The sequence below is a fragment of the Salvia splendens genome, chromosome 5 (genome assembly GCF_004379255.2).
Source record: "Salvia splendens isolate huo1 chromosome 5, SspV2, whole genome shotgun sequence".
NCBI lineage: Eukaryota > Viridiplantae > Streptophyta > Magnoliopsida > Lamiales > Lamiaceae > Salvia > Salvia splendens.
In genome coordinates, this window is record NC_056036.1 from 6,169,006 (window position 1) to 6,184,397 (window position 15,392).

The window sequence follows — 15,392 nt, forward strand, 5'->3', positions numbered from 1 at the left end:
TATTAATGTTTAATTTTGAAGTCAAAGTATTTATGTTCAAATTCATCGTGTTCTTTAAAATTTCTTACAGTACTTTCATATCAAAGAATAAAAAAACGTTCATATTTCGAAATTTCCTTTTTCTTTTCAGTCTTTATTTTTGTGGAACTTTTATTTCTCAAAGGTATAAAAAAAAGCAGTCCATTTGCTCCCACGTTTGAATCTGTGTCTTTGAATTGCTCAAATCTAGACTCTGAAACCAGACTCCAATTTCGTCGGAGAGAGATAGAGGTGTATCTCCACTTCTGAAGCTGTCACCTGCTGCAATGGCGCTCGTATCTTTCCTCAGTAGACTGCTTTTCGTCTCTTTCTTCGCTCTCTCCGCCTATCAAGAGTAAGACCTGTTTCTCACTCAGATCTGCTCTTCTTCATTATGCTCCTGATTTTGTGTATCTTATCTTCCTACACTCTAATATTGCTCTTGTTTGTCACAATTGTTGATTTTCCACTCTGAAATTTGAATAGTATTGTGCGCTACTTAGGTTTGGAGTATAAAGACTTGATTTTTCTTGTTTCTTGCTTAGAGGTGCACTGTTAACTTGCAGATTGGACTTGTTTGAGCTCCATTCATGCTAAAATGAAACTGATATTTGGGTTTCAGTTTGAGTAGAATCATGAGAGAATATTGTTTACTCTAGCATCAGGATGCTTAACAGGATTGGTTAGTCAATTCAGGTTCATGTCTTATTTTATTGGCCTTTTCTATTTTTCATTGTTTTGATTGATCCACTGTTTTTCATTATCAATGGAAGATTAGATAGATCGGTGATAGCAGGTCTACCTCTACCCTATGCTTAGTTCACATTTTTTACCTTTAACATGATCCTTTTTCTAACATAATTTAGTACTCCCTACACATGCCATTGGTTCTTCAATCTTTATTGGTAAACATATTACTCCATCCATCCATCAAAAGTTTGCTACAATTGTGTTATTTGAACACACTTTCTTATAATTTACTCTCATAATAACACTTATTTACATAAAAAACTACCCGTGGTCCACCATGTTGTATTCAAACAAAATGTCTAATATAGTACTCCCTCTGTCCCATAGAAAAATGAGTAATAGGTATGACACGGGAATTAAGACAAAATTAGTAAAGTAAGAGAGGGGTAGAGAAAGGTATGGTAAAGTAAGAGAGAGACGGAGAATGATAGTTAAAGTAGTGTTAGTGGATAGTGGGACCTACATTATTAAATTAATATAACTTTCCAAAAATGGAATACACGTATTTTTGTGGGACGGACGAAAATGGAAAGTGCACATATTTTTATGGGACGGAGGGAGTATAAAATAATACTACTCTAGACCATGAACTGGGCTCAATGTTGTTGGTGGTTTAGGATCTCATGGCATGTTTCAGCCACAGGATCATTAAATGGATGTAATAGTTTGCTGAAAACTTGTGTTGCTGCTGCTAGTATAATGTTTGTTTCTCTGTCCTAACAACAGGAGAGATTTTTCTGCTACTAGCGAACATATTGTTGAAGAATGCGTGGCACTTTAGTCAGGAAACTTTTAGTATCTTAATTCTTAATCAACTTTTTTGAGATCAGGATAGGAACTCGTATAATCTAATTTTTCCTGTGTGAACAAAGAAAATGAACTAGTGTATTCAATTCATTGATTCATTTCAACATTTACCTGTATTGGCTCAGATTGCTTTTTAGCTTGGGTGTCCACACTTGAAGGATTATAACTGAAGTTTGTGATATGATATGACTGTTGCCTTTGAATTGTAAGTCTTGAATCTATCATCAAGTTTTAATATTTTGCATTTCTTTTTTGAATGTTTTATGTGTGCATGTAACTGTGGTGATCATGTAATCTTTGAGGTATTTCTGTTGTCATAAAACAGTGTTTGTCCTAATGCACAAGGCATGGTTATTACGTACGTGTTCATCAAGTTCTTCTGAGTCAATTAACGACAAGTCAACTTCTCTTCATATGAGATGATTGGAGTTTTAATAAGCAATCCTAAACACACTTCATTTCAGTATGCTGAGTGTATTACAAAAAGGGCTGAATATTTGGACCTCCGAGCCCTCTTTTGGTCTAGCCATTGCAGTTGCGCTAGATTAGTAGCTATACATATGTGAAGCACTTTTCTTATGCGTCCTATGCTTTCAGGTTCAACGAATTTGGAGTTGATGGTGGGCCGGCTGCAAAGAGTTTGAAGCTGAAATACGACGTTTTCTCCAAGCATGTCACAACCCAAACTGGAATCCAATTCCCTCATGTAGATGTAAGGAGCTTCTATCTACTTAATTAAGTGTAGCAAAGCCTTATTGTTCATGTCGCATTTGACTTGGACAACTATGACTGCAGATGAAACATTTGATATTGGGTGCTATCATCATGAAATCTCTCGGTTGCCTCCTATTCGTCTTTGACAGCACTTTTGGAGCTGCGATCCTGGTACGTGTATTCATCATCCACTCTATGCGTATTTTCTGGCCTTGTGAGCTTTATTCTAATGGGTTTCAATTCTTGTAATAGCTACTACATCAAGCAATCGCAACTCCCATCCTGTTCGATTTCTACAACTACGAAGCTGACAAGAAAGAGTTTAATCAGCTCTTTGTCAAGTTTACACAGGTGTGCTTTGAATCTGAAAACCATTTTCCTCATAAGTTTCAAGTAAATTTGAATTATCTGTGGATGTTATATGCACATATAATTTCTCCAGGGTTTGGCATTGCTTGGAGCTCTTCTCTTCTTCATTGGCATGAAGAACTCATTGCAAAGGAGATCTCCAAAGAAGAAGGCCACTAAAGCAAAAACCAATTAGCTAGGATTAACCCATACTCAGCTTTACTTGGTTTGTAACAAACTAACAACCTTCTGTTTTTTTTGTAAGATTATCATGGCTACAGCTGTGCAGTATTTTTATCCCATCTTTATTTTGGTATGTTTCGGTTTAATCTACGAAGTCATCCGAAAAATCCAAAAATTCGAATCCAATTAATTAATATTTCGAATTTTGCTCGCCACTAATAACCTAAAAATTAAAATTAATATACTAGTTGATGTGTTGAATTTAGATAACAATCAATGAGAAAGCACCACGTGAGCCGTGGTTCTCTTTCGGCGCATAAAAGAGACAAAACCAGTTTCTATACTTTTCTTTAAATATGTAGCAATCGCATCGCTATTATATAGTAAGCTTTTAACTTGTGGACTTGAAAAATAACTATACATAAAATTTTCACGTCTTCAAAATATTCAATGAACATTGAAATATATGTGACAATTATGATAAGTCTGGAAATTTCCATTATCACAAAATAAATCTTGTGTGAGATATATAATAGCTTAATTAGCTACACCATTGAATATATTTCTTTTGGTGTCGAAGGCAGTGAGGAGGGTTTGGGGTCGCGTAGTGCTCAAGTTTATGCGAAGCGAAATGGATGGCACCGACATCAACTTCGTCATGCCTGATAGATTGTTCCAGCCAATTCGCTTTGGTTTATTTATATTTAATGATTTCTCAGGAAGTATGAGTAACAAGATAGGGGTTTTATTGTTTCCAGGATGAAGCAACATTAATCTGGTACTTGCATGGATCAGAAAGGCAGCTAACATTATCTTCTGTTTCACGGATTATTCAAGAACAGAGAACTGTGAGTTACCGAATTACCATGATCAGGGAGTATATATCTTGATAATGAGTTATGATTATACTGCCTCAACAAAATAATTTATCACATGGAGAAACTGGTTGAACTCAGAATGCTGTTTTTGTTTGTCATGTATCTCTGTATTGTATAGCCTGTTTTCAAAAGATTTTTGCGTCCAGAGAAGGAGTACTTGTCATTTTCATTGATACATCATAACGGAGAGAGATCTCTTGATCTGGTCAGAATTCTTCTTTTTTTTTGTTTTCAATAATTGAAGTGAATATTTCATTGAGAAAACACACTAGTTCCGTCTCGTCCTTTACAGATCTGCAAGGACAAAGTTGAGGCTGAAATCTGGAATGCTGGTCTGAAATCTTTAATATCAACTGGCCAATCACGCAGTAGGCGTACAAAAAGCGACTTTAATGATGTAATTTCGTTATAGCTATTATCCCCTAGAGTTATACCATTGTTTCCATCTATTTTAGAGAGCATTATTATGTCCACTTTTTGACATGAACTTCCATGAATTTAACAAAGTTGCTACCCTAATACTCCCTCCGTCCCACAAGAATATGCACTTTCGTTTTGGAAATTTTCCCTCTATTGACGTGGGACTCATTCTCCACTAACAATATTTTAATTACTTTCTTTTCGCTTCTCTTACTTTACCAATTGTGCATTAAAACTAATGCCCAGCCAAAAGTGCATATTCTTGTGGGATGGAGGGAGTATCTTTTTTAAATAAATCTTCAAATTCTGATCCACATAAATTTGATTAAACATTGACTACAGTCCTGTTGTTCCTGTTCTGATTCACACATGTGTTTTCAGTTACATGGTGGGGGTGATATCTCTCAAGATAATCGCACATTCGGAGCACTAGAAGGTACACCGCTCAGAGTGTCCACTGATTCTCGTGATAGTAGCGTCAGTTCTTCAAGCTCACATGTTGGGTCTGAATGTAACAGTATGCAAAGGACAAGTTGTGCAGATGGTTTCCTGATTAGTGTCTCGAGTAGTCCTAGTTGCTCAAGTCAAAGTTCTGGGCCTTGGTGATGTTTTTCTTTGGGGAGAGATTGTTACGGACGTTCTCCGCAACGATTCAGTTATCCTTCTTCTCGCCAGGGATAGCGATCAACTCCTCGACAACCTCGAAGAATTGTTCTCGAAGTTTGCTGAATCTGTGGACGTTTTCCACTTTGCAGCAAGAGAGAAAATATAAAATTTCTTGGAGCACACGATTTGTTTAGGGGAAAAATATTTCATTCATCAGCGGCAATCGTAATGAAATATCCCATTTATACTACGGACCCTAGGGCTGTTCGACCTAACTTAGGCATTCGGGAAAGAACCGCAAAGAAAACCCGAACGGGGCTTATAATTAAGGCCCGACTCAACAATAATTTAAATAGAGTTCAACATAAACCAAAATATTCAAAAAAAACGAAAGCTGACTTAACTAAACAAAATAAAACTTCTCGACCTTCAACTTCGGAACTTGCTCGGCGGCTTTATCTTGTCTCGCGGCCTCAATGTTCTCACCGGCGCCGACTCCTTCTGCTCTCGAATGCTTATCGTTGGAGTTGCCCCGGACTCTGTCTCCTGCTCCTGTCTTGCGGTGTCCTCGAGCATCGGAGTTGTTATCGGGGGACTCGTATCAACCCCCCCTCCGTTAGGAATCGCCTTGCCCACAAGGTGAATTTCTGGAAACCGACGACCCATCTCCTCCATAGGCTCCCAAGTAGGTGTAGAATCGTCATCCTCCCACCTGACCAGGCCCTGTTTTTCCGGCTTTCCATCACGCCAACTGACTCGTTCATCTAATATTACTACTGGCCGTACCACCGGCCTACTTCCCACAAACTCAGGTGGAAGTGTAACTCCATCCACATCACCATCCCCAGCTACAAATTCCCGCAACAGGCCCACATGAAATACATTATGAATTTTGCTACCCTCCGGCAGCCGCAATTTGTAAGCTACCGGCCCCACTCTCTCCAGAATTTCGAAAGGGCCATAGTACCTCGGGGCTAGCTTTGCAGATAACGGCTTCGCCACCGAATACTGCCGGTAAGGCTGCAGCTTCAGCCAAACCACATCCCCGACCTCAAACTCGACGTGTCGGCGGTGGCGGTTAGCTCCATCAGCCATCCGCTGCTGTGCCCGCAAGAGATTCTGACGCAGGGTCACCAATAACTCCCCCCTCTGTCTGATAATGTCTGCCACGTTAGGAGGTGTCCTCGCCGACGGTGGGGATGCTACTAATGACGGTGGGTCTCTCCCATACAAGGCGCGAAAAGGAGACGTGCCCAACGCTGAATGATGAAAACAATTTAAGGCTAGCTCAGCCCATGGTAAAAAATTTGCCCACTTCGAGGGCTTGTCTGCTGTAAAAGCCCGCAGATATTGCTCCAAACCCCTATTGCGAACCTCCGTCTGACCGTCCGACTGTGGATGATAGGCTGTAGAAAAATGAAGTGTGGTGCCACTCAAACGCATCATTTCAGCCCAAGTAGCATTAAGGAAAACCGAATCTCTATCCGAAACTAGGGTCTTAGGGAAGCCGTGGTGTCGGACCACCGTATTCACAAAAAGTTGAGCGACTCGCAGTGCGTCGAATCTGGTGGGTAGGGGCGCAAAGTGGGCATATTTTGATAGCCTGTCCACCACCACCATAATAGAGGTATATCCGCGGGATTGGGGAAGCCCGGTGATGAAATCCATCGATACGTCTTCCCAAACTTGTGATGGAATTGGCAGTGGCTGTAACAATCCGACTGGCTTCCGAGTGGAGTATTTCGTGGACTGACACACCACACATTCGTTCACAAAAGTCACTACATCCTTGCGCATCTTTGGCCAATAAAATCCCGCCGCCAACAAACGGAAGGTTCTCTCGTGTCCCGGGTGCCCCGCAATCGGCGAGCAGTGATGCTCCTTCAATAATCTTCGTTTTGTCTTGGAATCCGCGCTCACGAGCACCCTGCGATGATAATATATCAAACCGTCCGCCCACGCCAAATGGGGTGGTGCGTCTCCCGCTCTGATCTTAGCCGCCAATTCCACCAAATCTGGCAATGACGCAGTCTCCTCTCGGAGCTCCCGCATTACATCTGGTATGGGCTTGGAAACAGCCACCAGCAACTGCTCCTCAGCCACGGGCAGTGGGATTGAAGCTGCCACGACGCTTGAGGTCTCACTGGACGATCCTTTGAGCTGTAATTCTGCTGAATCGTGTTGGCGGGACAACGCGTCAGCCGCTTTATTTGTGATTCCACGTTTATATTCGATCACAAACTTGTATCCCATAAGCTTTCTGACGTAGAGCTGTTGATCTGGGGTCTGAACCACCTGCTGCAGTAATTCCTTTAGGCTTCTCTGATCGGTTCTAATAATGAACTGACGCCCCAATAAATATTGACGCCACTTTTGTACCGCCTCCACGATGGCATAGAGTTCCTTATGATATGTCGATGCTATCCTCCTACGAGAGCCCAATTTCTTGCTAAAGAAAGCAATAGGATGATCGAGCTGCATTAGTACCGCGCCAATTCCCACATCGCATGCGTCCGTTTCCACACAAAAAGGCAATTCAAAATTTGGAAGTTGTAAGACTGGTGCCGAGGTCATTGCCGTCTTCAGCGCTGTAAATGCAGTCTCGGCCTCGGGTGACCACAAAAACGCCTCCTTTTTCAACAAATCAGTGAGAGGCGCCGCTATCATAGCATAATGTGCAACAAACCGGCGATAGTAGCCAGTCAATCCCAAGAAACCCCGTAATTGCTTCACCGTTCTTAGCGTAGGCCACGCGGTCATCGCGCTCAATTTCGCGGGGTCCGCCTTGAGCTGGCCTTCGGCAATAATATGCCCCAAGTATTCCACCGTCACACTACAAAATGAACACTTTGAGAGTTTGACAAAAAAATTATTTGTGTTGAGAAGCTCTAGAACGGCCTCTAAGTGCCGGCCGTGTAGCTCAAGTGTCGGGCTGTAAATCAAGATATCATCGAAGAAAACGATGACACACTTTCGAAGTAGCGGCTGGAAAATTGCATTCATCGCCGCCTGGAAAGTGGAAGGGGCATTCGTGAGGCCGAACGGCATCACGAGGAACTCGAAATGGCCGTCATGAGTTCTGAAAGCTGTCTTAAAGATGTCGTCTTCACTCATTCGAATTTGATGGTAACCCGAGCGAAGATCCAACTTTGTAAAATATCTTGCCCTACCCAATTCATCAAATAATTCATCCGCCGTAGGTATAGGGAAGTGATCCGGTACTGTGGCCTTATTGAGAGCACGGTAATCAATGCAAAAGCGAAATGTGCCATCTTTCTTACGGATCAACAGCACCGGGGATGAAAAAGGACTGTGACTGTGTCGAATAATGCCCTGCTCCAACATATCGCGCACCTGCGTCTCAATTTCAGCCTTTTGAAAATAGGGGTACCTGTAAGGCCGAACATTAACTGGCTTTGTGCCGGGCAAAAGATGAATCCTGTGGTCAAAAGGTCGTAGGGGGGGCATGCCGCGTGGCTGCTCAAAGACCGCTCGGTGCGCTGTCAAGACCTCCAAAATTTCGGCCGGAAGGTCAAGAGGAAAGGACTCCGGTGCGATGGAATCATTGGCCTCCACGTTGCGGTCGACGGGCACAATTTCATAAAACTCATGGTCGGCTGCCTGCGTCGTCAACATACATAACGAATGCAGGGAAATCTGTTTCGGTTTGGGCATCATTCCTTGTAAAAATACCGCCTGACCCGCCTTAGTGAATTCCAATGTTTTCTTGACAAAATCCGCAGAAATTTTCCCAAGGGACTCCAACCAATTCATCCCCAAAATAACATCCGGTCCATGGTGGGCGAGAATATGAAGATCCACCAAAAATAAGGTGCCCTGCAGAGTTAATTTCGTGCCACGCGATATATGAGTACAAAGCAAGGAAGCACCGTTACCTACAAGTACACGGAACGGCCGAATCGGTGTTAGCTCCAACTGGAGACCCTCCGCAATTCTCGGATGGAGGAAGTCGAGTGTAGCTCCCGTGTCAATCAATACCCTCACTGTGGTGTCTCCCAATGTCCCCTGTACAATAAATGGTTTCGAGCTCCCTCGGCCATCCAAGGCGTGAAGGTGCGACAAATCTGCAGTGATTATCTCATCCTCGGGACACTGCTCTTCTGCATTTTCAGCCTGCGGATCTTCAATTTCCTCGTCCATATAGCATAGCAACTTCACCTTGCAAATATGGCCCGTTACCCATTTTTCCGGGCAATGATAACAAAGTCCTCGGCGAGCTCTATCCGCCTTTTCAGCATTCGACACCCTAATCGGATATGCGCGGGATTTATCCAAGTCGCGACTCTGCGAGTCATGTGGCTGGGTCGCTGGGCTCGGGTTTGAAACAGGGGCTATGGTAGGCCGATGCTCCCTGCCTGACCATTGACGGCGAGGGTACGCAAAATACTGCTGAGGTCGTTCGTCCTGCGTTGCAGCTAGGCGTAGCGCCAAGGCCATCGCCTCCGCTAACGAGTCAGGGTGTTGCAATTCGACCTTCTCCTGTAAGGGTTGCTTGAGCCCTTGAATAAAAATTGGAATCAAAGCTGATTCAGATAAATCGGTCACCCGATTGAGATAGCGTTCGAACGTCGCGTGATAATCAGCCACGGTGGACGTCTGAACCAATTTGGCAATCAGACCCGTGTAGTTCCTGAAGCTCTGCGGGTCAAATCTGTGTCTCACGTCGTCCAAGAACTCTGGCCAAGTAGCGAAACCATTGGTATCCCGATAATTAAATACCCACTCCGACGCAGGTGGGTCAAACAACATGACAACATAGTGTAAACGTTCAGCCTCCGGAATGCGCTTATGATCAAAATAATACTGCACCCGGGAGATCCAATTGGACGCATCCGAGCCATCAAAATGTGGTGCATCCATCTTCACGGTGTTAGAATGATCAGACCCCTGGCGGTTAAAACGGTCACGTCGTTGTGGTGGATCCCAGCAAGTTCCCGCCCGATCGTCGTCCCAATCGTCGTCCCAATCATACTGCCTCTGGGAAGGTGGGTCCCAATTATCCCGACGGCGACCCGGTCTGTACCCCGCATCTCCCGGCCTCTGGCGCGTCCTACTCCCACGGCCTTGATTAAAACCATCTCCAAAACGGTCACCGCGACCCCCCCGAAAGGGTCTTCCACGACCACAGCCCTGTTGGCGGTAGGGGCGGTCGTACCCCTCGCGTACACCACGATCGTGCCTGCGGTATTCTTCCCACTCATGGTCAGCCTCGTCAAAATCAGTATTGTGGCCGTCCACATGGGTTGCCGGCAGTCGTTCCAAGTTGTCGACCCGGCGATCCATCTTGTCGAATCGTGCGTTCAGTTGTTCAAACCCTCGCGTGATCGGGTCCGTTAACTGGGGCCTACCCCCGATCTCGCCTGTATTCCGCTGTCGCGCTGGACCTAAATGCAGCGCCGACGATGTTTCAGCCCCCGGAAAATCTGACGCCATCAGATATCTTGTTCGCTGTTGATGATGAGTTACGGGATGAAAGCACCAGATGTTACGGACGTTCTCCGCAACGATTCAGTCCTTCTTCTCGCCAGGGATAGCGATCAACTCCTCGACAACCTCGAAGAATTGTTCTCGAAGTTTGCTGAATCTGTGGACGTTTTCCACTTTGCAGCAAGAGAGAAAATATAAAATTTCTTGGAGCACACGATTTGTTTAGGGGAAAAATATTTCATTCATCAGCGGCAATCGTAATGAAATATCCCATTTATACTACGGACCCTAGGGCGGTTCGACCTAACTTAGGCATTCGGGAAAGAACCGCAAAGAAAACCCGAACGGGGCTTATAATTAAGGCCCGACTCAACAATAATTTAAATAGAGTTCAACATAAACCAAAATATTCAAAAAAAACGAAAGCTGACTTAACTAAACAAAATAAAACTTCTCGACCTTCAACTTCGGAACTTGCTCGGCGGCTTTATCTTGTCTCGCGGCCTCAATGTTCTCACCGGCGCCGACTCCTTCTGCTCTCGAATGCTTATCGTTGGAGTTGCCCCGGACTCTGTCTCCTGCTCCTGTCTTGCGGTGTCCTCGAGCATCGGAGTTGTTATCGGGGGACTCGTATCAGAGATCTGGTCTGATGGAGGGGACAAAAATGTAATTGGGAAACCTATTCCAATAAAGGTTGATGTACTGACTCCGAAACCATTGGAAACAAATATAGTACTTGAGGTGCAACAGATTGCTTGTGGTGATCGGCATATTGCTCTTGTTACAAGACAAGGTGAGGTTTTCACTTGGGGCGAAGAATACGGGGGTAGGCTGGGTCACGGCATCGAAAAGGACGTTAGTCGTCCTCGGCTAATAGAATTTTTGGCTGTTACAAATATAGATTACATTGCTTGTGGAGAGTTTCATACAGGTGCTATCTCTTCATCTGGTGATGGTGCCCACAATGCAGGGCATCTTGGTCATGGAAATGATGTTAGCCACTGGATTCCCAAAAGAGTTTCTGGACTTTTAGAAGGCCTTCTGTTGGCAATTTAAACTAAAAATATAACATATAACTGTCCTAAAAGAGGTCAGCTCGTTAAATGGACTTAAAACTGTTGCTGTCTCCTGTGGCGTATGGCATACCGCTGCCTGCAATAATAGAAGTTAGTAATCAGTCAGGAGCAAATGTTTCGTCTAGGAAGTTATTCACCTGGGGCGATGGGGATAAATATCGATTGGGTCATGGAAACAAGGATGCCTATCTTTTCCCAACTTGTGTCTCCGCCCTTATTGATTTTGACATGATGCAGCTGGCATGTGGCCATAACAGCCTCACAACATCAGCTCATGTCTTCAGTATGGGAAATAATGCATATGGTCAGCTAGGAAACCCGCAATCCGATGGAAAGGCTCCTTGTTTAGTCCTCACTTTAAGAGGCGACGTATTTGCTTGGGGGAGAGGAGCCAATGGCAGACTAGGACATGGTGACACTGAAGATCGTAATGTTCCCACATTGGTGGAAGCACTTAAAGCACAAAAATCTCTCATGTGGATCAAATTATACGACGAGTATATGCATCCACAAGTGGGTATCTGGAGTAGATCAGTCAGTATGCAGGCAGGCTTTTGGTTTTACTAAAAAACGGCATAACTGTTATAACTGTGGAATGGTGCATTGCCATAACTGCAGTACAAAGAAGGCAATAAAAGCCGCTCTTGCTCCTACACCTGGGAAACCTCACCGAGTATGTGACTCTTGCTACATGAAACTTAAAAAGGCAGCGGAAATGGGCATTTCATCAATTGTCTATCGCAAAACATCTACTACTAGTTCTCGAATAGACCAAGAGACAAAAACCTCACGAGTTCTGCTCCCCCCAGCTATGGCGCCAGTTAAATACCTCGAGATCAAGTCAGGAGGTGGTGGACTGAAGGCTGATACCTATTCCATTGTTCGTGAATCGCAAGTTCCATCTCTTGTGCAGCTGAGGGACGTTGCTTTCCCAAGTTCACTCAGTGCTCTCCAATATGCTCTAAGGCCGGTTACTCTACCATCATCTTCACAGCCTCAGCCTCAATATCAGTCTGCTTCCCCGTACTCGAGAAGACCAAGTCCGCCACACTCTTCTACTCCGGTATACTCAGAGGGGTGTTATTGATTCTTGCACTCTGAAATTGAGCTTCTTCTGGAAACAGTTCGTATGCAAGTATCTGATGACAACTCTACATTTCCAGCATATCAAAATCACCTTGAGAATACAGCGGTTCAGGACATGTCACAGACCCATGGATTGATTAGCTGTTTCTTATGCAAAAGCTACCCATCAGTCCAGCTCAGGGACCCCGGAAGTCGCTCAAATGGAGGGACAGAAGGAAGTTATCGAACAATTTGAACCAGGTGTCTATGTAACAATCATCCAACTTGCAAATGGGACCAAGATCTTCAAAGGGGTTAGATTCAGGTATGTCAGTATTAGACTCTTCCATATTAAAAAAAAAATGGCATGCTCTAACTATCACCATGCCCCATGTGTGAGTCTGTTACATCCAAGAAAAGTTGAATAAGCTTAGACCTTTGTGATGAATCCAACTCTCACCTATCTTCCACTCTGCTGATTTCTCAGCAGGATTGATTTTTCAAATTTATATTTTCACTTGCAATCCTTGAGTAATCTCATGGACCCTGATATACTTGTATTTCATATGTAAAGTTGGATATGGATTTTATGAAGCTTGAAGGAATTGTAACATATTTCCTGTTTGTATAATGCACATAGAATATATGTAATACGAAATGATGGAAGCTGAGATAGTTTTCATTCTTATCACGTACCACTCAGTGCAGTGCCGGCACATTAGTTACAGCACCAGCACCCGCACCATTGCTCTTTCTTTTGCTACACTAGTACAGTTGAATCAGAGTGAGATATATATCCAAGAGGAATTTACAAACTGTGATGATTATCCATGCTAGCTGAATAGGAAAAGGAAACGCAAAACATCATTGAGCAATAAAGTTCTTGATGGATTCATTTGCCTCCTGGAAAAAAATCTCCATGCCAAGTCCCATTAGCATCATTAAAGTTGTAAGAATTAGTCAATCTGCATACATTAGTTATGGCCTTTATCCAAAGTTTTTGTCAATACGTATACATGCATGCGGCTGCTGATCATTGGATTCATGGTTAAATTTCTGGTATAAACATGCAAAAGAAGAAACATTCTGAGAAGAGTGAAGTTGTTGTGCTGACATGTTTCATTATCGAAGATTTGCAGAGCAGCAGGCAGAAGGATGGTGGAAAGAAAACAAGGATAGGCTACTTAAGAAATACAGTCCTACTAAACCAAGAAGGCCATCAGCAGAGGCACTTCCAACTCCAGCCGATCAAGAACCAACCCGGCAATGCAGGAAACAAGCTAGGCTCCGACGCTTTCTTAGTATATATAGTACTCCCTCCATCTCATTATTTATGACTGATTTCTTTTGAACATGGATATTTAGAAAAGTTCAAATGTGGTGTGATTATTATGCCGGAAACCATGTATTTTTGTCATATTTAGTATATGTTCGCAACTTTGAAAAATTAGTCGTAAAAATATATTTTAACAATTTCCCCAATTTTTCCATGACAAAAAAATCTAGTTTCTATTTGTAATATGTTGTGATTGTTGCTAACATGTTTCAAATTAATGATGAAATTGAATTATTTGCTAAGTGTGTTAAGAAAAATAATAAAATTCACGAGTAATGTTGTCTTCATTGAATATTTTGGATGTCACATTAGATTTAATTTCACCCAATTAGTCCAATTGGGAAAATTGATAAAAAAAAATCATGATTTTTTACTGCTGCTTTTCAAAGTTGCGAAGACATTTCAGAATTTGACTAAAATTCACAGCAATTTGCCGCATATTTAAAGTTGTGTAAGTAATAAAAATGCCTTAAAAAGGTAATGTGTCATGTTATATTGGATTGCTTAAAAACGAATATGTCCCTTGAATAATGAGACGGTTAGAGTTTATACATATAAATCTAGGATTGTATTAAAATGACAATCATATTTAAAATGACAACGTACCATCAATGAGGACCGGCTTGCTTGCTTATGTATCGCAGATTGTTTAATTATCTCTAATTTCGTATGTCAGATTGCTTGGAACCATATGCGTAGTTGTTTGCTTATGTATCACAAATTGCTTGCCTATGTATAGCAATTTGCTTGCTTAGATTGTCATTTTAACTATGGTGTCACCATAGTGCTCTGATTTCGTATCGCAGATTACTTGGAACCATGTGCCGAGTTGATTGCCTATGTATCGCAGATTGCATGCTACGTTGTTGTCAAGTTGTCACTTTAAGACTGGTGTCACCTACGCACCCCAATAAATCTATATATAGATTTATATGTTTCTCCTTTAGATCGGATTAGGTGAGTTGCAAACTAGTCATGTATAGTTTCTAACTACCTACCAAGAATTCTGTTTATCTGCCAACATTTAGTTTTTACTTATTTAGAAATGGTTAAAAGTGATTTGAATTGTATACCATTTCACACAAAGTTTTATCCATAACAAATAATCTTCCTAAACCATGGAATTTATTATTTACTCTGCCTCTATGGCTACACAAAATGCTGGTAATCGAAACATAAATACATAATCATATCATATATTGATGTAGAAAGACAATTTCGGAGTCAAATTAGTAAATCCAAAAGTATATCTAAATTGAAACTGAAAAACAAATGAATGATGCAATAATATATCTGAGCATAAATTTGGATTAGTTTAATCCATCATTATAAAAAAAAGTCCAACAATTAATTTTGATTTTAAGATAAAAACCACATCGTCTCCTATCAACAATTAATTTTGATTTTAAGATAAAACGTCACAAATATAAGGAGTATATAATGATTGACGCACAGAATATAATCGTGAATAGTGGAAGAAATATTGGAAACAATTTAGCAATTACTGGACGCCATGTACCAATAGCATCACCATGTAAATAACATCCTTCTGTATAACCACGTGAATTATAACATCTTTCGGAACCACATTGATGACAATATATTGTGTGACATCTACATGGCACAAGAAAAACAAAATGCAATTACGATATAGTACTACATATACTAAGAAATTATAGGGTTTAGCATTGGTCCAGTATAATTATATATGCACGAGGTGCTTTTCACATTTTAAACTTTTAT

At 42.1% G+C, this 15,392-nt stretch overlaps 1 protein-coding gene and 1 pseudogene across 2 annotated transcripts; both read left to right on the forward strand.

The window, feature by feature from the left end:
• Nucleotides 1–167: 167 nt before the first annotated feature.
• LOC121802726 lies at nt 168–2,953 on the forward strand. Of its 2 annotated transcripts, none has more exons than XM_042202420.1 (5): nt 168–373; nt 2,173–2,287; nt 2,371–2,460; nt 2,542–2,640; nt 2,732–2,953. In XM_042202420.1, the coding sequence occupies exons 1-5, from the start codon at nt 306–308 to the stop codon at nt 2,831–2,833; spliced, it is 474 nt and encodes a 157-aa protein (XP_042058354.1). In that variant the 5' UTR covers nt 168–305; the 3' UTR covers nt 2,834–2,953. The 2 variants fall into 2 exon arrangements, with proteins under 2 accessions (XP_042058354.1, XP_042058355.1); XM_042202421.1 differs by lacking the exon at nt 168–373 and adding an exon at nt 1,295–1,780.
• Nucleotides 2,954–3,451: 498 nt separating this feature from the next.
• On the forward strand, nt 3,452–13,741 carry LOC121803700 (annotated as a pseudogene).
• The last annotated feature ends 1,651 nt before the right edge of the window (nt 13,742–15,392 follow it).